At 41.2% G+C, this 17,188-nt stretch overlaps 1 protein-coding gene across 4 annotated transcripts in view; it reads left to right on the top strand.

Annotated features, from left to right (window-relative positions):
• Window positions 1-5,803, top strand: part of elovl5 (ELOVL fatty acid elongase 5) — a 112,232-nt gene extending 106,429 nt beyond the window's left edge. For all 4 annotated transcript variants that reach the window (XM_048530497.2, XM_048530494.2, XM_048530496.2 and 1 more), the window contains exon 8: window positions 2,289-5,803. In XM_048530497.2, the coding sequence (XP_048386454.1) occupies window positions 2,289-2,414 (126 nt within the window). In that variant the 3' untranslated portion in view covers window positions 2,415-5,803. The remainder of the gene's footprint in view (window positions 1-2,288) is intronic.
• Window positions 5,804-17,188: the final 11,385 nt, after the last annotated feature.

Here is a 17,188-nt window from a genome sequence, read left to right on the forward strand (position 1 = left end):
CTTACATAATGCATGACCAGATCCCAGGTAATCTCAGAGCATGTCATATCAACCCTGTCAGGAAAGATTTCAGATTACTGGTCTCTAAGCTCTACAAAGAAAGACTTTCATTCTGTTTGTTTTTTCAAAACAGTTTTGGTATTTCCAAATTTGGCATCTGGAATGTGAGGCCTTGACCAGCACAGAGATCAATTTTGTTTTTGAAGTTGCCCTGTTCAGATTTTCTTGAGGACTATTGTTTGGTTTAGAGGAGCTTTATTTTGGTTTTCAGGTGCTCCTTTTCATTATCATTAAAGCATTTATTAGGTGATGTAGTCATGAAGTAACAATAGCTTTTGAATTTGTGCTGACATTTGGAATATTGGGGCATTAGCAGAATTAAAAGAATTCACCAATATTTTCTTAATCCTGTATTAAAGGTCACAACAAACAAAGAAAGCAATAAAAGACACCTTATACTTAAATCAGCACAAGACAATAGGCATAAGTTAGCAACAGTTATTTTTCAAATCAACTGACACCCACTAAAAAAAACCACACCCTAAACACATCTTCCACACAGGGGATGAAGTCGCAGCCCATGCGTTTCTATTGCATATGCAAAAAACGGGGAAAGTTCAACTACCCTTTTTACTGCAAGTCACATTTCAATCATTAGATTTAAATGTAACAATTCACGCAGCACTCATTCTATTAGGATCCCCAACAATTCCCCCCACCAGCTGCTTCTAAACTAATAAGGTCTTAAACTAAAGATTCCACATTCATTTGGATGGAATTCAATACCTTGGTGATTTCAGTTTTCTCTGGCCTCTTGTTAGCTGAGTGTTGTTCTGTTGATAAGTTCAAACAGTACGCACCCTTAGCAGCATCCATCATAACACTGCTGTTTGCCTTTTTCCTCCTATCCCTTCTCTTGCCATCTTTACTTACAGACTCTACATCTTCTAACACAACCTGGGTTACGCCCAGACACAGTAGCCCCATTCCCAGCCTCACCCTCGGCCCCTCGCTCACTCACTGTACTTCCTTCCTTTCTTTCTTACTCACTGTCTGATCACATGGTGTTGCTGGTAGAGTGTCTATCACAGTGAATGCAGGAGGGAACTGGTGTGTGATGGCTCAGTGATAACTACCCATTCCTCGTACAGGGAAATTGGTTGCCTCCGTGATTTAATTCTTCCAGGTGTCCTGAGGGTTTCATGTATGAGTTCAGCTGCGTTCCAGTGCTGTGAGAGCTGCTCCTGAAAAAGGGGGTGCTCTCCAACTGAATAGCTAGGCTAGATTGTTCGTGATGTCGATTTTGTCTATAAAATATAAGCAGAATCGACTCATCTGATACAATATCTGTATAATACCTCACTAATTCATGGATAGTCCCTTGTTATCCAAGTTGGAGAGAATTAGGCTCTAATTTTAACTGCCTGACGGCAAACAAGCAGTAGGGTCCCAACCTGAAATGTCAGCTTTCCTGCTCCTCTGAAGCTTCCTGGCCTGCTGTGCTCCTCCACCTTCACAGTGTGTTATCTCTGTCATCAGCTTCGGCAGTTTTTACTATCTCTGAGGAGGGTGGGAGAGGTCTATTAGAATGACTCACTGAGCCATCTTCCTGCCATGTCCTGATCTTCAGTTTCCAAGCCTCCAAGCCTCTTCCCTCACTCAGTAATTTTGGCTTGGATAGTGGTGGTACAGAGAGAGCCCAAATGATCAAGCTGTCATGAGGCAGGCAATGAGAGAGGTGTGGAAGGCAAATTTAAAGTTTTACTTTGGGCTTCCCTGTGGAATAGGAAAGCTTCTCGGAGCCTCATACAGGAGATTTGGGCCTGGGTTTTTTTGCACTTCCTTCCAGACTCTGATGCCCTCTGTGAGGGCAAGCTGGCCCAGAGTCGTGTCCTGCCTCCAGAGCTCTACCCTGCCCCTCGGTCAGTTAGTGGGTCTGTTTGGGTGTTGACTGGGACTTTGCAAACTAAGCTGTGCAGTTAAACACAATTTCTGCCAAAATTGAAATCTTAAATATCATAATCCAAGCCTGCAAATGCTTCTGTCAAACCTCTGTGTAAAACATTACGTATTTCTATGTAAAATGTAAGACAACTGGTGAGAGAATATAATTGTTCTTTAAATGTGATGGGATTTCATTTAAAAAAAGTTATCTATGCCCTTAAGAAAAAATGCTTGTATACAAGATGCTTATTCATTAGAATTGCCCACAAGTGAGCTCACTGTGCTATGCTTTACAAGGGAATCTCCATTCATTTCTTTGCTCTTTTATATTTGAACTATTTCAGACCTACAAGAAAAAGAGTGCTTTCAAAAGCAAAGACTGTCTAAATGGTTCTACAGTAGCTGCGAATGGATACACAAATGGCCTTTCTACACAGATGGATCATTATTCAGAAAAGAAAACTCATTAAGATCGATCCCAGGGCTAGAACTGCGTTTTATCAGCACACTAAAATTTCCGTGATGTCCTGAGGCAATTTCAAAAGTTACCAATGTGTTAACTATATCCAGTCTGCATTATATAGCCATATAGGGTAGGGATTTGGAATTGAATATTGTTGTGATCAATAGAAAAATGAATTTAGAGAAATGTCCATATATGAAAACATATCTAAGTAATAGAAAGGTATGGAAAATTATATCAACCCTATATAGTTTCAAAAATGGTAGGATATTTCCTAAACTAGAGCAATGGACCCCAGTGTGAATCAGGTAAAATGTGGTTGATTTTGGTTTACAATACTGTTGTTGCCTTACTGCTTTTTTGTGTGTTAGGTACTGTCTTGTACTTACTTTAATCTTAAACCATATTTATATGTTTCAACTGAAATGTATTTGGCACAGGGTGTTGACCCACATGCCTTAGTTTTAGCTAAAGTTGCAATGCTGCATAATAATTATGTTTTAAATGTTCGATAATCCATACCTCTTCCTTGATTATAAATAGTTGAGTTGTTTTAACAACATGAAGTAGTGTTGTGTTGCTGCCACCATGTAGGAGCAGGTAACTGAGAACTGCAAAGACATATTTGACACAGTCAATTTCTCTTAGTGCAATGACTATCTAACAATGGACAGCCGCTCAGCACATCCACCTTAGGCCTCCAGTTTGATTGAATGGTCGACAATTGAGCGAAACTCTTCTCTTTCCACTGTTGCTCCTGGACCAAGTTCCAAGTTAGTAGTCCCTTCATCGTGTGCACCTTGATACTGGCCCCAATCGCTCTTCTCAGGAATTTCCTCAGTTGTTTGTTCATTGAGACAATTCTCTCCGTTACTACAAAATTGAGGCTGTAGTTTAATAGCTACCCAGACCGTCTACATTTGTGCAAAAGCTGAAAGCCTTGCGTGCAGTTGAGATTTTTTTAATATAAATTTGGAAATGCAGAGTACTCCGATAAAGATCTGACAGAGGCAGAGAGAGAGAACAAAGTTTTTGTTTCCGTTGCTGACTGACCTACTTTGTATGTTCAAGATTTTCTCCTTCAGTTCAGATTTCCAGCAATCTTTTTTGTCATAAAAGAATTTTGTGTTGTTGACCTAAGCTGAGACACACTTAGATTATAAGGGTACACTTTTCCTATTTTGAAGGGTTTGTTTGAAGCCTACTTGTGGCACACCATGCAAAAATAAAGGATATGAAGTAACTTAATGATGCTGTTATACTTACCTGTCTCTTGTGAGTGAGGTGAACTAAATATTGAAATTGTACCTTAATTGCTGTGGCCAGGTTGTGTGATGTACATGTGTTTGTGGTCTTGTTACATCCAAAATGCAAATCATTTTTGTGCGTGTACTGATGTTTCTGTGAAGTAGTGTTGTTTAAGTGCAACAGCACTGTTAGTTTATGATGAATTTGAGACTCTAGAAGTAAGTGTGAATTGTTCACTCCATACACGTTGAAAATATTTGTTGGCTGGAGTCCTTCAGCCTTTTTGTGAGGGGTGAACTTGAATTGGTAGGTAGATAGAGAGCTTTCACTACATGAAAATGTCTTGATTACCTCTTGATTCTGGGGCAGCAGTTATCTCTTTAATTTGGCAGTAAAAGCCATGGATGAGGAGCTAAAAGAAGTGCAAAGATTCCATACCCTACCAGAGATGGACTGGAAAACATGCTGTAATTGAAACAGATTTAAGCTGTAGTACACACTGGAAGGTTGGTTTTTTTTCTCTCTGTCCAAATAATTTAATTTTAAAGTTGCAGTGAATATTGGTATTTATTAAAATTAAGTAATCTTTGTGTGAGGTATCAAATGAGTTTAAAGTATAACATTTATGCAGCAGTGTCACTTTAAATAACTTGTGCAGTTACACATATGCCTTAAAAATAAATTGCAGGGTCCAAGGTTTTATTACAGGCTTAACCAATGGTTTAAGTGAGGTCTGTGCAAAAGCAAGAAAGTTCATGCAATTTCTAATTTGCATTAATCAGCAGTATGGTGACCCTAATTCTCATCCATATTTGAATTAAATGTTCACTAATAACCAGTAAGTCTCAAATGCTTCAACATTACATTAACAGGTTTGGTGATATCCTCTCAAATGAACAACACATCGATCTTTATTACTAATGTGTCAGTGTCATATCTGATTAAATATTACCCCTAACTATTAAAAAAAATCCTGGTCCCTTTAATTGGATGTATTATTTTTGATGGTGTTATATATTGAGTGACTCTTCGACCATGGTGGCTCTACCTTGGAGCATTTCAGTGAAAATGCTATGCCATGTCCAACCCATACAACGAATGTAATTGGTTCACGTGGAGTGTGAAGCAGCTTCTTTTCCCATCCTATCTAGTACTGAGTTTGCACACCCCACCTATAAATCCTGTGATGTAAGCATTAGCTGAGGCTAATGCAAAAGTTACGGCAGTCAGTCATTGTCCAAAATGTAGAAGACAGTTTCAGATTTTTTAAAAAATTAGAAAAAGCATGAGTGAAGCTGCAATCCATTTTCTAATATGATTCAGTTTATAGAAAGGTTTACCAATATTTTACTCATTTGGGTACAATGTTACTGAAACTATATGAAAATACCGTTTTGGTCTTTCTAGTCAGTCATTCTATTCACTTTGTGAAAAAATTATGGAAGCTACTCGTTTGGTCAGGTGACAGTACATTTTACTAGACTTAGTACAAAGAGAATAGCCAGTGTACGTTTTTTGGTTCCACTTTTAACCTTCATAATGGGAGCCAAAGGTTTGAATATGGAGTTATCAATGGTCAACTTCCTAAAGAGCCACGGTCTCCTGATTACATATAGGGTTTGAGGTTGCTTTAAATGCTATAAAGTCAAGAATCGAAGCCTGACTGTGAATGCTTACACAGTGCAATGTGGAACAAGAATACACATACATACTAACTAAACCACTGGAAACCAGAGAGCTTTAGATGGGCCAGAATATGCAGCCAATGTTGAGACTTGCTTGAATTGCTGAAGCACTTCCTTTTTCAAATGTTTCTGCAGAGTAACTATCTCGCGTTCTTCAGAGTTTTGCATTGGTTCCCCCCCCCACCAATATTTCAAAAGAAAGTAACCACTTTGTTTGTGGGGCTTATTTGAAGACTGCGCTACAAACTTTAAGCAAAGCCGTTCTTACTGAAGTATAACATTCTGTATCCCTTTTCTCATACAGGCACTGAATTTTTCGGTTAATGCTGCTCTCAAATGTCAAATTACTTTTTTTTTTAAAATAAAACTTTAATCATGAGTGTGCTGGTTTAACCTCTGTCTGAATAACTTGTACATTCATCAGTTGTAATACCTGCGGACTCAAAGTTCACAAAATTAAAACCTTTACTGAACTTAAAATGTTGTCCCAGCCCATTTATAACTTGGTGATATGCATAACACATGCACATGGGCAGTTTACCTCCATTTAAAAGTGTTTCTGCTACCACATACTAAAGATGGTGTTTCTTGGTCTCTTCATTACTGCTGTGGAAAGCAATCCTGACTTTAAGTGCCAACAGTGCTGTACAATAAATAAGCCTACTTCCAGGGATTCTGTGAGCTATTTGCAGAAGCAGCATAGCCGGCTGGAACCCGAACAATCAAACTGCTCTTTTTTCATAACATGTTCTGCAACTTTGGGAGTGATCTGGCAACTGCATTAAAAAAAATAGCAAATCACAACATTTGGATAAGTTAATGTAGAGGTTTCATTAAGATGATCACTACTGGTCTGTACAAAGGGACTTTGTTTTGTTCAGGATCAATAGTTGCACAGACTCAATAGTTAAATTGGGTATTCCCTGAACATGCAGAGATTGGGATGCACACTTAACCAACACTTATTCATTGCAAAGGAGGCAGTATACATGCTGTTTATTGTTTTAAATGCTTTCAGTGGCATTATCTCCTCTGCAGATTGGCTGATGCATCAGTGTGGTATATGGCAGGTATCCTAACTGCTTAAAGCTAGCACCTCTTAAAGGGGAGATGCATTATGGCCGAAAGTGAGTCTAATCTGTGAAGGGAGCTCCAAGATTTCGAGATATCACTGGAGGCGTTAGTAAATGATATAGGAAACAGGAGAAATATGATTCTATAGGATCCAAGGGTAGGAGTTCTTTCAGGTACATGCCCAAAAACAATGGGTGTGGATGTTGTTGCTCAGGTGTTGGGCATGGTTCAGTTAACCTCATGATGAAATCATTGTCAGAGAAAAGTATCTTTTAGATGCTACAACTTACAAATAACCTCAGCCAACCCCTTATTGCCATTACTACTATCAGGTCAGGACTTTCAACTGACAATCACGCAACTCATAATCTTTGCACTCACAGCTTCGACGTGCTGTCAGCTATTCAGCCACAAAAGCCTCATCACCCCATGGATTTCACAACGCAACACTCGGTGAACTAGTCTGTAACACAGGTTAAGGTGGTTCACAAGTGGAAGAAGCAAAGGCTCCCCACAAAGAGGCAGGTGCAACTACACATTCAGGCCTACATTTTTCGGGGCATTAATTGCTAAGGCTTTGGACAATGATGGAGCTGCTATTGAAGGCCACAGTCGCTCTCATACCGAATCCTCACATTCTGCCTGTCTGCCTTCCACGCTGCTTTGTTTCTCATGCTGTAGATGCTATAAGCATACGCCTCATTTCAACACCCCGCACTAAAACCAGCTCCTTAGGTCTTTCCCCTTTCAAATATCTGACGTGACCAGATAGTGGCAAAACTTCAATGAGGCAGTTATGGCCAATATCATTTAGTCAGATATGGTCACCAGCAATGGCTCAGTCAGTAGTAATCATGTGACTCTGGGTTCAACTCCTACTCCAGGGGAGCACGCAAGCAGACTTTCCAGCACAGTGCTGGAGGACAGCTGCCCTGTCGGAGATGCCATCATTGGCATCAGGTGTTAAACCAAAATCCCCATTTGTCCTCTCGTATGAATGTAACAGATCTCTTGGCACCATTTCAAAGAACAGCATATGAGTCATTTGTTCTTGATGTCCTTAATCTTCGGTCCAGACTCCAAGAACAGTTTATCTGACCTTAATCACATTGCTGTTAGTAGGAGACTGCACTGACCAAATTGGCTGCCCTGTTTCTTGCATTGCGATGGTTTTTGACTGGTATCACATTCGAGTCATAAAGTCATAACAGCACGGAAACAGACCCTTCAGTCCAGCTCAATTGTGTTGACCACACATCCTAAACTGACCTAGTCCCATTTGCCAGCATTTGGCCCATATACTTCTAAACCCTTCCCTATTTGTCTACACATCCAGATGCCTTTTAAGTGTTGTAATTGTACCAGCCTCCTCCACTTACTCTGGCAGCACATTCCACACGCACCACTCTCTGGCTGAAAGAAGTTGCCCCCTTAGGTACTTTTTAAATCTTTCCCCTCTCACCTGAAACCTATGCCCTCTAGTTTTGGGCTCCCCTACCCTGGGAAAAAGACCTTGGCTATTCACCTTATCCATGGCCCTCATGATTTTATGAATCTCCAAACGGTCACCCCTCAGTCTCTGATGCTCCAGGGAGAAATAGCCCCAGCTTATTCCGCCTCTCCCGAAAACTCAAATTCTCCAGTCCCAGCAACATTCTTGTGAACCTTTTCTACACCCCTGTGGAGTTTAACAACATCCTTCCTACAGAAGGGTGACTAGAATTATACACAGAAACATGGAAGATAGGAGCAGGAGGAGGGCATTTGGCCCTTCGAGGCTACTCTGCCATTCTTCATGATCATGGATGATTGTCCAACTCAGTAGCCTAATCCTGCTTTCTCCCCTTAACCTTTGATCACATTCGCCCCAATGCTATATCTAGCTGCCTCTTGACTACATTCAATGTTTAGGCATCAACTACTTCCTGTGGTAATGAATTCCACAGGCTCACAACTCTTTCGGTGAAGAAATACCTCCTCATCTCCGTCCTAAATCGTCCACCCCGAATCCTCATACTGCGACCCCTGGTTCTGGAAACACCCACAATCAGGAACATTCTCCCTGCATCTACCCTGACCAGTCCTATTAGGATTTTATAAGTCTCTATGAGATACCCTCCCTCATTCATCTGAATTCCAGCAAAAACAATCCTAACCTAGTCAATCTCTCCTCGTACATCAGACCCGCTATCCCTGGAATCAGCCTGGTAAACCTTCGCTGTACTCCCTCGAGACAAAGAGCATCTTTCCTCAGAAAAGGAGGCCAAAACTGTACACAATACTTTAGGTGTGGTTGCACCAAGGCCCTGCACAACTGCAGCAACACATCCCTGCTCCTGTACTCGAAACCTCTTGCAATGAAGGCCAGCATACCATTCGCCTTCTTTACTGCCTGCTGCACCTACATGCTTACCTTCAGCGACTGGTGCACAAGGATACCCAGGTACCCGCCGCACATTCTCCTCTCCCAATTTACACCATTCAGTAGTAATCTGCCTTCTTGTTTTTGCTTCCAAAGTGAATAACCTCACATTTATCCAAACTATACTGCATCTGCCATTGATTTGCCCACTCACCAAACCTGTCGAGATCATGCTGAATACGCAGTATTCCAAAAGTTCTTTAAAGACATCCTGGGGAGTGAAGGTATGCTTAATTTCCCTCCTCAATTCCCCCACGTCCTCATTCAAATGCTGTGTAGCTGGTGGCAAGTACTGTCACCTTATGATTGCAAGATGCAGCATTGAGCGGACCATGCTGTGGAGTATTGCAGGGCTGTTCCAGGGTGGTCCGGGTACTGGAAGCGCTGCTTCAGTACTCACAGTAGTCTGCTCAATGATATTCTGTGTGGCAGCATTGCTTTCATTGTCTCCATGCTGTGCAAGCATGTCATTTGTCATGTTGTCAAAGGACAGCCTGGTCATTTGGTTTTTGTTTCCTGTTGTGACAGAACTGCAACTGGCGCAGTGCTACTGAATGAATGCATCACAACCTCTGCCAGGATACCAGGCATCATCCTGCGGGATGTGCTGCTGGTGATCACACGCCACAAATGTCATGTGCTTCAGCTACAAACCAAAGTTGACGTACGGTGCCTGTAAATCGATGTGCGTACACTCTGTACCATTGGCAAAATTCCAAGCTGGGCGAGGCCACATTATTGCTCTGCCTCTTTTTCTGTGGTAAAAAATATGGAAATATAGTTAGTTTACTTTAAACAGAGGGCCACAGCGGCCTCTTTTACACAACAGTCGGTCGCAAACTGCAAGATGTTGCAAGTATCTCCAGCTCCAGCCTGGAAGAATTCAAATCCATAAATGTTCATGGCCCTGGTCACTTTCACAGCCACTATTGCTGTGACTTCTGCCCTGTGCCGAGACTGCTGACATGGCTACAGCAAATGGCAGATTTCAGTGAAGACCTCCTGAGCAAAATGGAAAATTTTCTGACATTGCTCCTAACTAGGGTTCAGGAAGAGGAATTGCTCCAAGTGATCCACTCCTGTACCCATTTCGAAGATATGCAGGAGCCTTGAAGTCAGCAAAAGTCCATGCAACTTCCACACCACGACTTGTAAACTTCTGCAATATGAAATAACTACACACAGCACCACACATTTATCGAATAAAAGCAAAAGCCAGAAGAAATCAATCTGGAACTAACCTGGAAGAAGATGATGTTTCCTTTAATAGACCTGGTGGGGATACCTTCCCAATCCCGAATGTTTGGTTATGTGAGTTTAGGAAAGCTGAAGATTTGAGCTCCAAAATGGCAATGCCAGTGTCAGTACACTGATTTATATACCATCCGTGCATTGCATTTCTTGTGATGGTCAACCACTGCACTCACTAACAGCCTCACCAACATGGTACTGAGTGCTTTTTACTGCAACGAAATAATAGGAACTACTGATGCTGGAGAATCTGAGACAACAAGGTGTAGGGTTGGATGAACACAGCAGACCAAGCAGCATCAGAGGAGCAGGAAAGTTGACGCTTTGGGTCTGGACTCTTCTTCATTTTCTGAAGAAGGGTTAAGACCTGAAATGTCAGCCTTCCTGCTCCTCTGATGCTGCTTGGCCTGCTGTGTTCATCCAGCCCTACACCTTGTTATCTCTTTTTTGCTGAAATAATGCTTTTTCAGATACAAACAGTTAAGGTCTGGGACATTTGGTTAATGTCAAACTAGGCAGTTTTGGAGTCTGGTTTGAAACTTTGAAAATTTAAATTTCTTAACAGTTAAAACTAGCCCCTTTGCCTTACCCTCTCTAGCTCCCTTGACCCTGTCAATTACTGATGTCCAGAACGATCTTATCAAAGGTTGCAAAAGGTCTGTCACTTCGATGTTCTTGTTCTACTTCAGATCTGTTTCTCTTCAATATGTTCCAACCTGCCTGGTAAACAGTGGAGCAGAATTTGAAAGGCTAAAGGATCAACAGTTCAGCTGCCTCTTTCATCAGGCACTAAACAGTGTGTGATCATACAAAGTGTGCCACCTTCCATATGGATATTGGAAAACATAGGTGGTCTGCGTCCTTGCCTGGGTTTCTGAGTAATTCTTGCTCTTTTGCTTACGTTACTGGTACTCCAGGACGCTGGAGGTAGGGAGACGTGTAGTGTATAATCATAATTAATGAATAAGAACCCATTGGATGGAGTGCCATTGAGGCCTCTACCTTCATTACTCACAAAGTGATGACCAGTGTTCCTGGTGCCAGGACCAGTATTACTGATGCAAAGACCAGTGTTCTTGTGACCAGTTTCAAATACCAGAGTATACTGGTCTTGTACTGGTCCAGTGCTTCTGGCTTTTCCCTGTGGATTAATGGAAGCTGCAAGTGAAGTTGCCTTGACTACACACTTCAACCCTATATTAAACTGTGAAGATCCTAAAGTTGCAATGCTTTTACAGGGATGAATGTTCCCTTTCATATATGTTACCCACATTAGTACATAAGCATATTCAGTCCTAATGCGTCACCACATGGACTGCAGAGGTTCAGGAATGTGGCTCATTAACACCTACACATGGGCAGTTAAGGATGGGTAACACATGTTGGCCTGCCGGTGATAACCAGATCCTGTGAAAGAATAAAACAAATGACTCAATATTCCCAGTATGTGCACGCATTCAAGACTCACTATCTGATTATTTCTGTTCGAATATTCCCTAAGCATGACTGACTGCATCTATTTATAATGACCTTACATCTTTATATAACTCTGATATTTATTACTTGAAAAGGCATTATTTCATCGCACTCTCTTTCTGTTCTTTAGGCACACTGGCAACTAGTCCACTTTTTTTTAAGATCCATTTACTCACATTTCCCCTGCATCTGTGCTGGTCCCTTCACCCCAATTCACCACTGTTACTGCTATAATCCTCCCTGGTATGGTGCTGCGTATTCTACTCAGCATATCCCCTCTTAGAGGCCTGAGGCCAGTTTGAGGGTGCCACTGTGAAACTACTTGCCCTGAACTGTGCTCAGGAAAGCCCGGAGGCCAAAGCAAAACTGTGTTTTTCTTTTAAAATAAGTATTTGAAATTCACTACAGTCCCTTCGACTGATTGTGGGAGCCAGTTGCTTCCATCCTCATTTGGCTTTGCTTCTGAATGTTTGAACCAACTATGCAGTACCTCAGCATTCCAGGTCACTGTGCTGATAAACAGCCTGAGAATGCCTAAGAAGGAATCAGTTAAATAGATTTATGCTGTTCAAATGAAGAGTTCCTGCTTTAAGGTCTTCACAAACCAACTTCTTGACTGCAACGTCACAAACTTAGGTAGTATTCACAGTGGTTGCATATTTGCCTAAACTGTTTACGTAAACATACATACAGATTTTCTGCATTTGAAGTAATGTTCACATCCCTTTATGGTTTAATTGCAGCAAAACTATAAATTTTAAGCTCGTCCCAAAGCACGAGGAGTTGATTATTTATCTCCTGGCACTACAACAGAGAATAGAATTGTATGAATGTACTGGGTGAAGTGGCAAGACATTAGCAGGAGATTTGAGACAGCACTTTGTGGTGGCACTTGTTTTTGGGCCATGGAAATTTTCCCAACAGCTTTCAAATCAAGGCAAAGTACTGGATCTCCAAAATACAAAGTTCTGAAGAAATTCAGCAGGTCTGGCAGAGGGAACCAGAGTTAATGTGCCACACTGAATGCGACTCTTAGGAACAGAAGAACATTCGAATTCCAGTAAGTGAATTGCTATAGATGCTTTCCCTGATGGTAATTTTGGAACAGGTCACACACCAGATAATGTAAACAGTGTATTTTTGTAATTCACATGTAAAACCACAGCATGGGTGAGGCTCCACAGCAGTTCACACATCAACCCATGTAACATGAGCACATCACCGCGAAACATGTCTATGCTGCTTTGATCTCTCCCTTTTGAAGCAAGGTTACTGTGGCAAAATGTTGAAGGCCAAGTTTTGTTTTCACCCTGATCAGTTATCTGCTTGTGCAGCAAATATTTTGTAAACTTGTTTTCTTTGTATCTAACTGCCATTTAATTTAAAGTCTGCTAATGAAGGCTGTGTAGATATTTTCTAACCAATCTGTTCAGAGATGCTATTACAGGGTGAGCCTTAAATCAGGGCCTCCTGGCATAGAAGTAGGAACACTACCACAACACTACAACAATTACCTTATGAAGGCTGAGTAATAACCTCTGCGTTACAAGTTGCAGAAGGTTGACAAAATGAGAGACACTTTTATTGCTCCCAGATCACGGACAAAATTGCATGGAAGCACTAATTCATCAATAGACAATATGTTGCCACTACATCAATCACTACATTTTCTCCTATTTATACCCCTGGATCTTAATCAAACCGAAATCTTTACAGATCATGTCACTTATACCTGTCCACGTCAGAACTGATTCTTTCTGACCAGCTTTGCTTCATTCTTGAGGCATTCCCAGAATTTTGTCATCCGTTGTAGCCTGGTTTGCAAGAAATATTAAATGTTGGAATGACTCTTCTCAATAATATTCCACTAGCCTACTGGAGGAGACATCAGCAAATCAGGGCAGGACCTACACACTGAATGGTGAGGTCCTTGGGAATGTTACTGAACAAAGAGCCTTTGGAGTGCAGACTCAGGTAGATGGATTGTGAAGAATGCATTTGATATGCTTGCTTTTATTAGTCAGTGCATTGAGTATAGGGATTGGGGAGTTATGTTGTGGTCATATAGGACATTGGTAGGGCCACTTTTGGAAGACAGCATGCAATTCTAGCCCAAGAGATAACAAGATGTAGAGCTGGATGCACACAGCAGGCCATGCAGCATCAGAGGAGCGGGAAAGCTGACATTTTGGGCCTGGACCCTCCCCCTGCTTTTGGAAGGATGTTATGAAGTTTGAAAGGGTTCTGAAAAGATTTACAAGAATGTTGCCAGAGTCGGAGTGTTTGAGCTATAGGGAGAGGCTGAATAGGCTGGGACTATTTTCCCTGGATCACCGGAGACTGAGGGGTGACCTTTTAGAGGGTTTGAAACAATACATGAGCAGCATGGATAAGGTGAATAGCCAAAGTCTTTTCCCCAAGGTGGGGGAGTCCTCAAGTAGGGGCTGTAGGTTTAAGGTGAGATGATAAAGATTTAAAAGGGACCTAAGGAACAATTTTTTCATGCTGAGGGTGGTGCATGGAATGAACTGCCAGAGGAAGTGGTGGATGCTGGCACAATTACAACATTTAAACGGCATCTTCATGGGCATATGAATAGGCAAGTCTTAAATGAATATGGGCCAAATTCAAGAAAATGGGGCTAGATTTATTTAGGATATCTGGTCAACATGGATGAGTTGGACCGAAGGGTCTGTTTTCATGCCGTACAACTCTTTAACTCTATCTGAGATATTGTAAAATTCACCTCACCACCTGCACTATCCTCTTCAAGCCAGTACATCATCCTGACATGGAACTGTGTTGCTGCTCCTTAAATCTGGCAGGGCCAAAGTCCTTCCTTATAACATTGTGGGTGCACTCACACCACATGGACTGCAATGGTTCTTCGCCTCCTTCTGAACGTCTATTAGGGATGGACAATAAATGTTGGCCCATTCAGTATTGCCCACATTACACGAATGAATAACAAACCCTGTGAAGCAAGTAATTCAGTGTAATATTTAACACAAGAATAATTATTTAATAAATATCTAGAAATAAACCAGAATACTTACACATGCTTCACAGACAATGAAAAACCATTTGATCATGTTTATCATTAAAAGCTATTAGAAGTGTTGCTGAAAAGTGACATTGAAACTAAAACTTTTGAGATTTATCCAGAGTCTTCATTAAGATAAAATAGTGAGCATCAGGCTAGAAATTGGACAACCATGCATGTTTCAAGTGATGGGAGGAGTAAAACAAGGCTGTGTACTAGCACCTAAATTATTCAATCTGTAAACACTACAAATATTTAGAGACCTAAATGTGCTTCCAGGACAAGAAACATTCATAACATAGACATATCAATTAAAAACTGCCACTTCAATGCTAGCAAATAAAAAGTAGGTTGGAAGCAAAACCAATGGGAGAAGTGACATTTTATTCCCAGTGTGCTTTATCTTATTTTATACATTAATAGGTCATGTCAGTTAAAGGTTCAAGTCACCCTGAATGAATGACCCGTGCAGTAATTGTTGTGTTATTGGCAAATAGAGTAAACAACCAGCAGTGTCCTTCAAAGAGTAAAGGGTTAAAAGACTAATTCATTTGTATTTATGCTGATAACACCTTAATACAGGAAAATAGATGTTCTAAACTGATGGTTTTGGTTGTCCTAGATCCGCAGTCTCAGTACCTCAGGACTTTCATATCTCACACAGTATTGGATTTCCCCATCTATAATTATCATTTCAACCTTAATTATCTTTTTAGCCAGCCATTCATTTAGCTCTTTCTGAAAGGCTATATTTGACACAGTGTTAAATGCTTTGGTTGGGAGTCTCTCATTTATATTCACTGCTTGTGGAGAAAAATGGCACTGGTTAATTTAATAGTTAACTGCTCTTGGTCATCTTTTCTAGATTTATGCTCACTGCCCTAAACTGAATCAGCAGCATTTCCTCAGCAGTGTGGAAACCAATGCCCCTTTCTGAGAGGTGAACAGTTTTGATCTCACCTTTGTAATGAGACTCTACAGGTTTTGTATGAATTTGCACAATACAATCCAGTTAGTGCCACAGGCAGCAATCGATTTATTCACATTTAACATCACCATGTGAAGTTCAAAGAGTGTATGGCTTCTCACAATTATTATTGGATAATAAAAATTGGTTTGTACTGATTTATCTGACAATGCTGTTTTAGGAGTAGATCTTTTAGGAGTAGACTGCCCACTTACCAGCTGTTCCTCTGGGAGGGTGGGGGCCAGGGGCACAAATTATCCAAACTGGTGCTCATGTTGTTAACACCAGACTTGGGCGGGGGGGGGTGCAGTTCAGGAGAGTTTGCTATTGGGTGGAGGTGTGGCGAGGGCTGGCATTGGTTCCAGATGCACATTTGACCCATTTCTCTCGAATCCACACCTTGGCACAAGGCTGTGCATAACTGGAAGAGCCACTGAATTGCCCAAGGCAACATGACAATGAGATTGTTCTTACTGGCAAAGTGAATCAGGCAGGCTGTAAAAACTTGTTGCCGATCAATATCTATTTTGTACCTTCACCATGCACAAATTTCCACCCGTCTGTAAGATCATTTAGTTCATCAGGGTGATGTGTTCATTTCATAGCCTTTCTATGAGAACTCACTCAATAACAATTGAATTTTATATTGAAATAACTGCACAGAGGCCAGTATCCCGTCACCATCACTCTTTATGTACAGAGAAATGGGTCAAATGTGGATCTGGAACGAATGTGTTTCCTGTCACCATCACCCTTTATTTACATTTGCACAGAGTATACACGACCTGAGCAGCCAGCTCAAAGCCAGAATGAGGAGACCTTCTGAATCTCCTGTTTATATCTGTCAGCCAGGGGTCCCTGATTGGCCTAGATTAAAACCCCAGTCAAGGATCTCACAGTCAATGAGATCCATCTGATTTCGATCTCTACAGTCCTTGAGAGCACGTAAAGTGTTTCACTTAGGCCCTTGATGAAGCAATCCCATAAAGAGACTGGTCATGGCTGACAAGGACTTAAAAAGCTGGCAAAACGCCCAAAAAATAGTCTCCAATTCTCTTACCTACCAGGAATTCCCTGTTACTTTTAAGAAAATCTTCCAGAATCTAATCTGGCAGTTCATTCTCTCACATTTGACCAAACTGGTCTATGCCAGTGGTTTATGAGCTACATGAACCTTCTCCAAACCTACTGAATTTTAGCCTATTTTCATATTCCTCTGTTTAAAGACCTCACAGGTGTAGTAATTACTGTCAGTAGAAATATCATCAAAAAAGACAGAACCTTGAAACATAGAGAAGTGCCTCACCATATATGTTATCTCATAGGTCCTCACCACAGTCACCTTGGTGAAGGATATATTGGGTGGATTTATTTTAGGCAGCTTCTCATTTAGGTTGGGATGTAAATGGCCTGGTTTGTTGAGTGTGGTAAAGGAAAACCACTTGATTGTCCAATGAGAAGAGGCTTTTGAATTAAACAAGATTTAGTTTGTTGTACAGTAGCAATCAATTACTAGTTACGCTGGTACTGTGGTACTTTCCCTGTCTCTGAGACAGGAGGTCTGGGCTCATTTCTCACTTGCTGCAAAGCTGTGTCATAACATGTCCGAACATGT

This window comes from Stegostoma tigrinum, chromosome 4 (genome assembly GCF_030684315.1).
Source record: "Stegostoma tigrinum isolate sSteTig4 chromosome 4, sSteTig4.hap1, whole genome shotgun sequence".
In the NCBI taxonomy this organism is placed as follows: domain Eukaryota; kingdom Metazoa; phylum Chordata; class Chondrichthyes; order Orectolobiformes; family Stegostomatidae; genus Stegostoma; species Stegostoma tigrinum.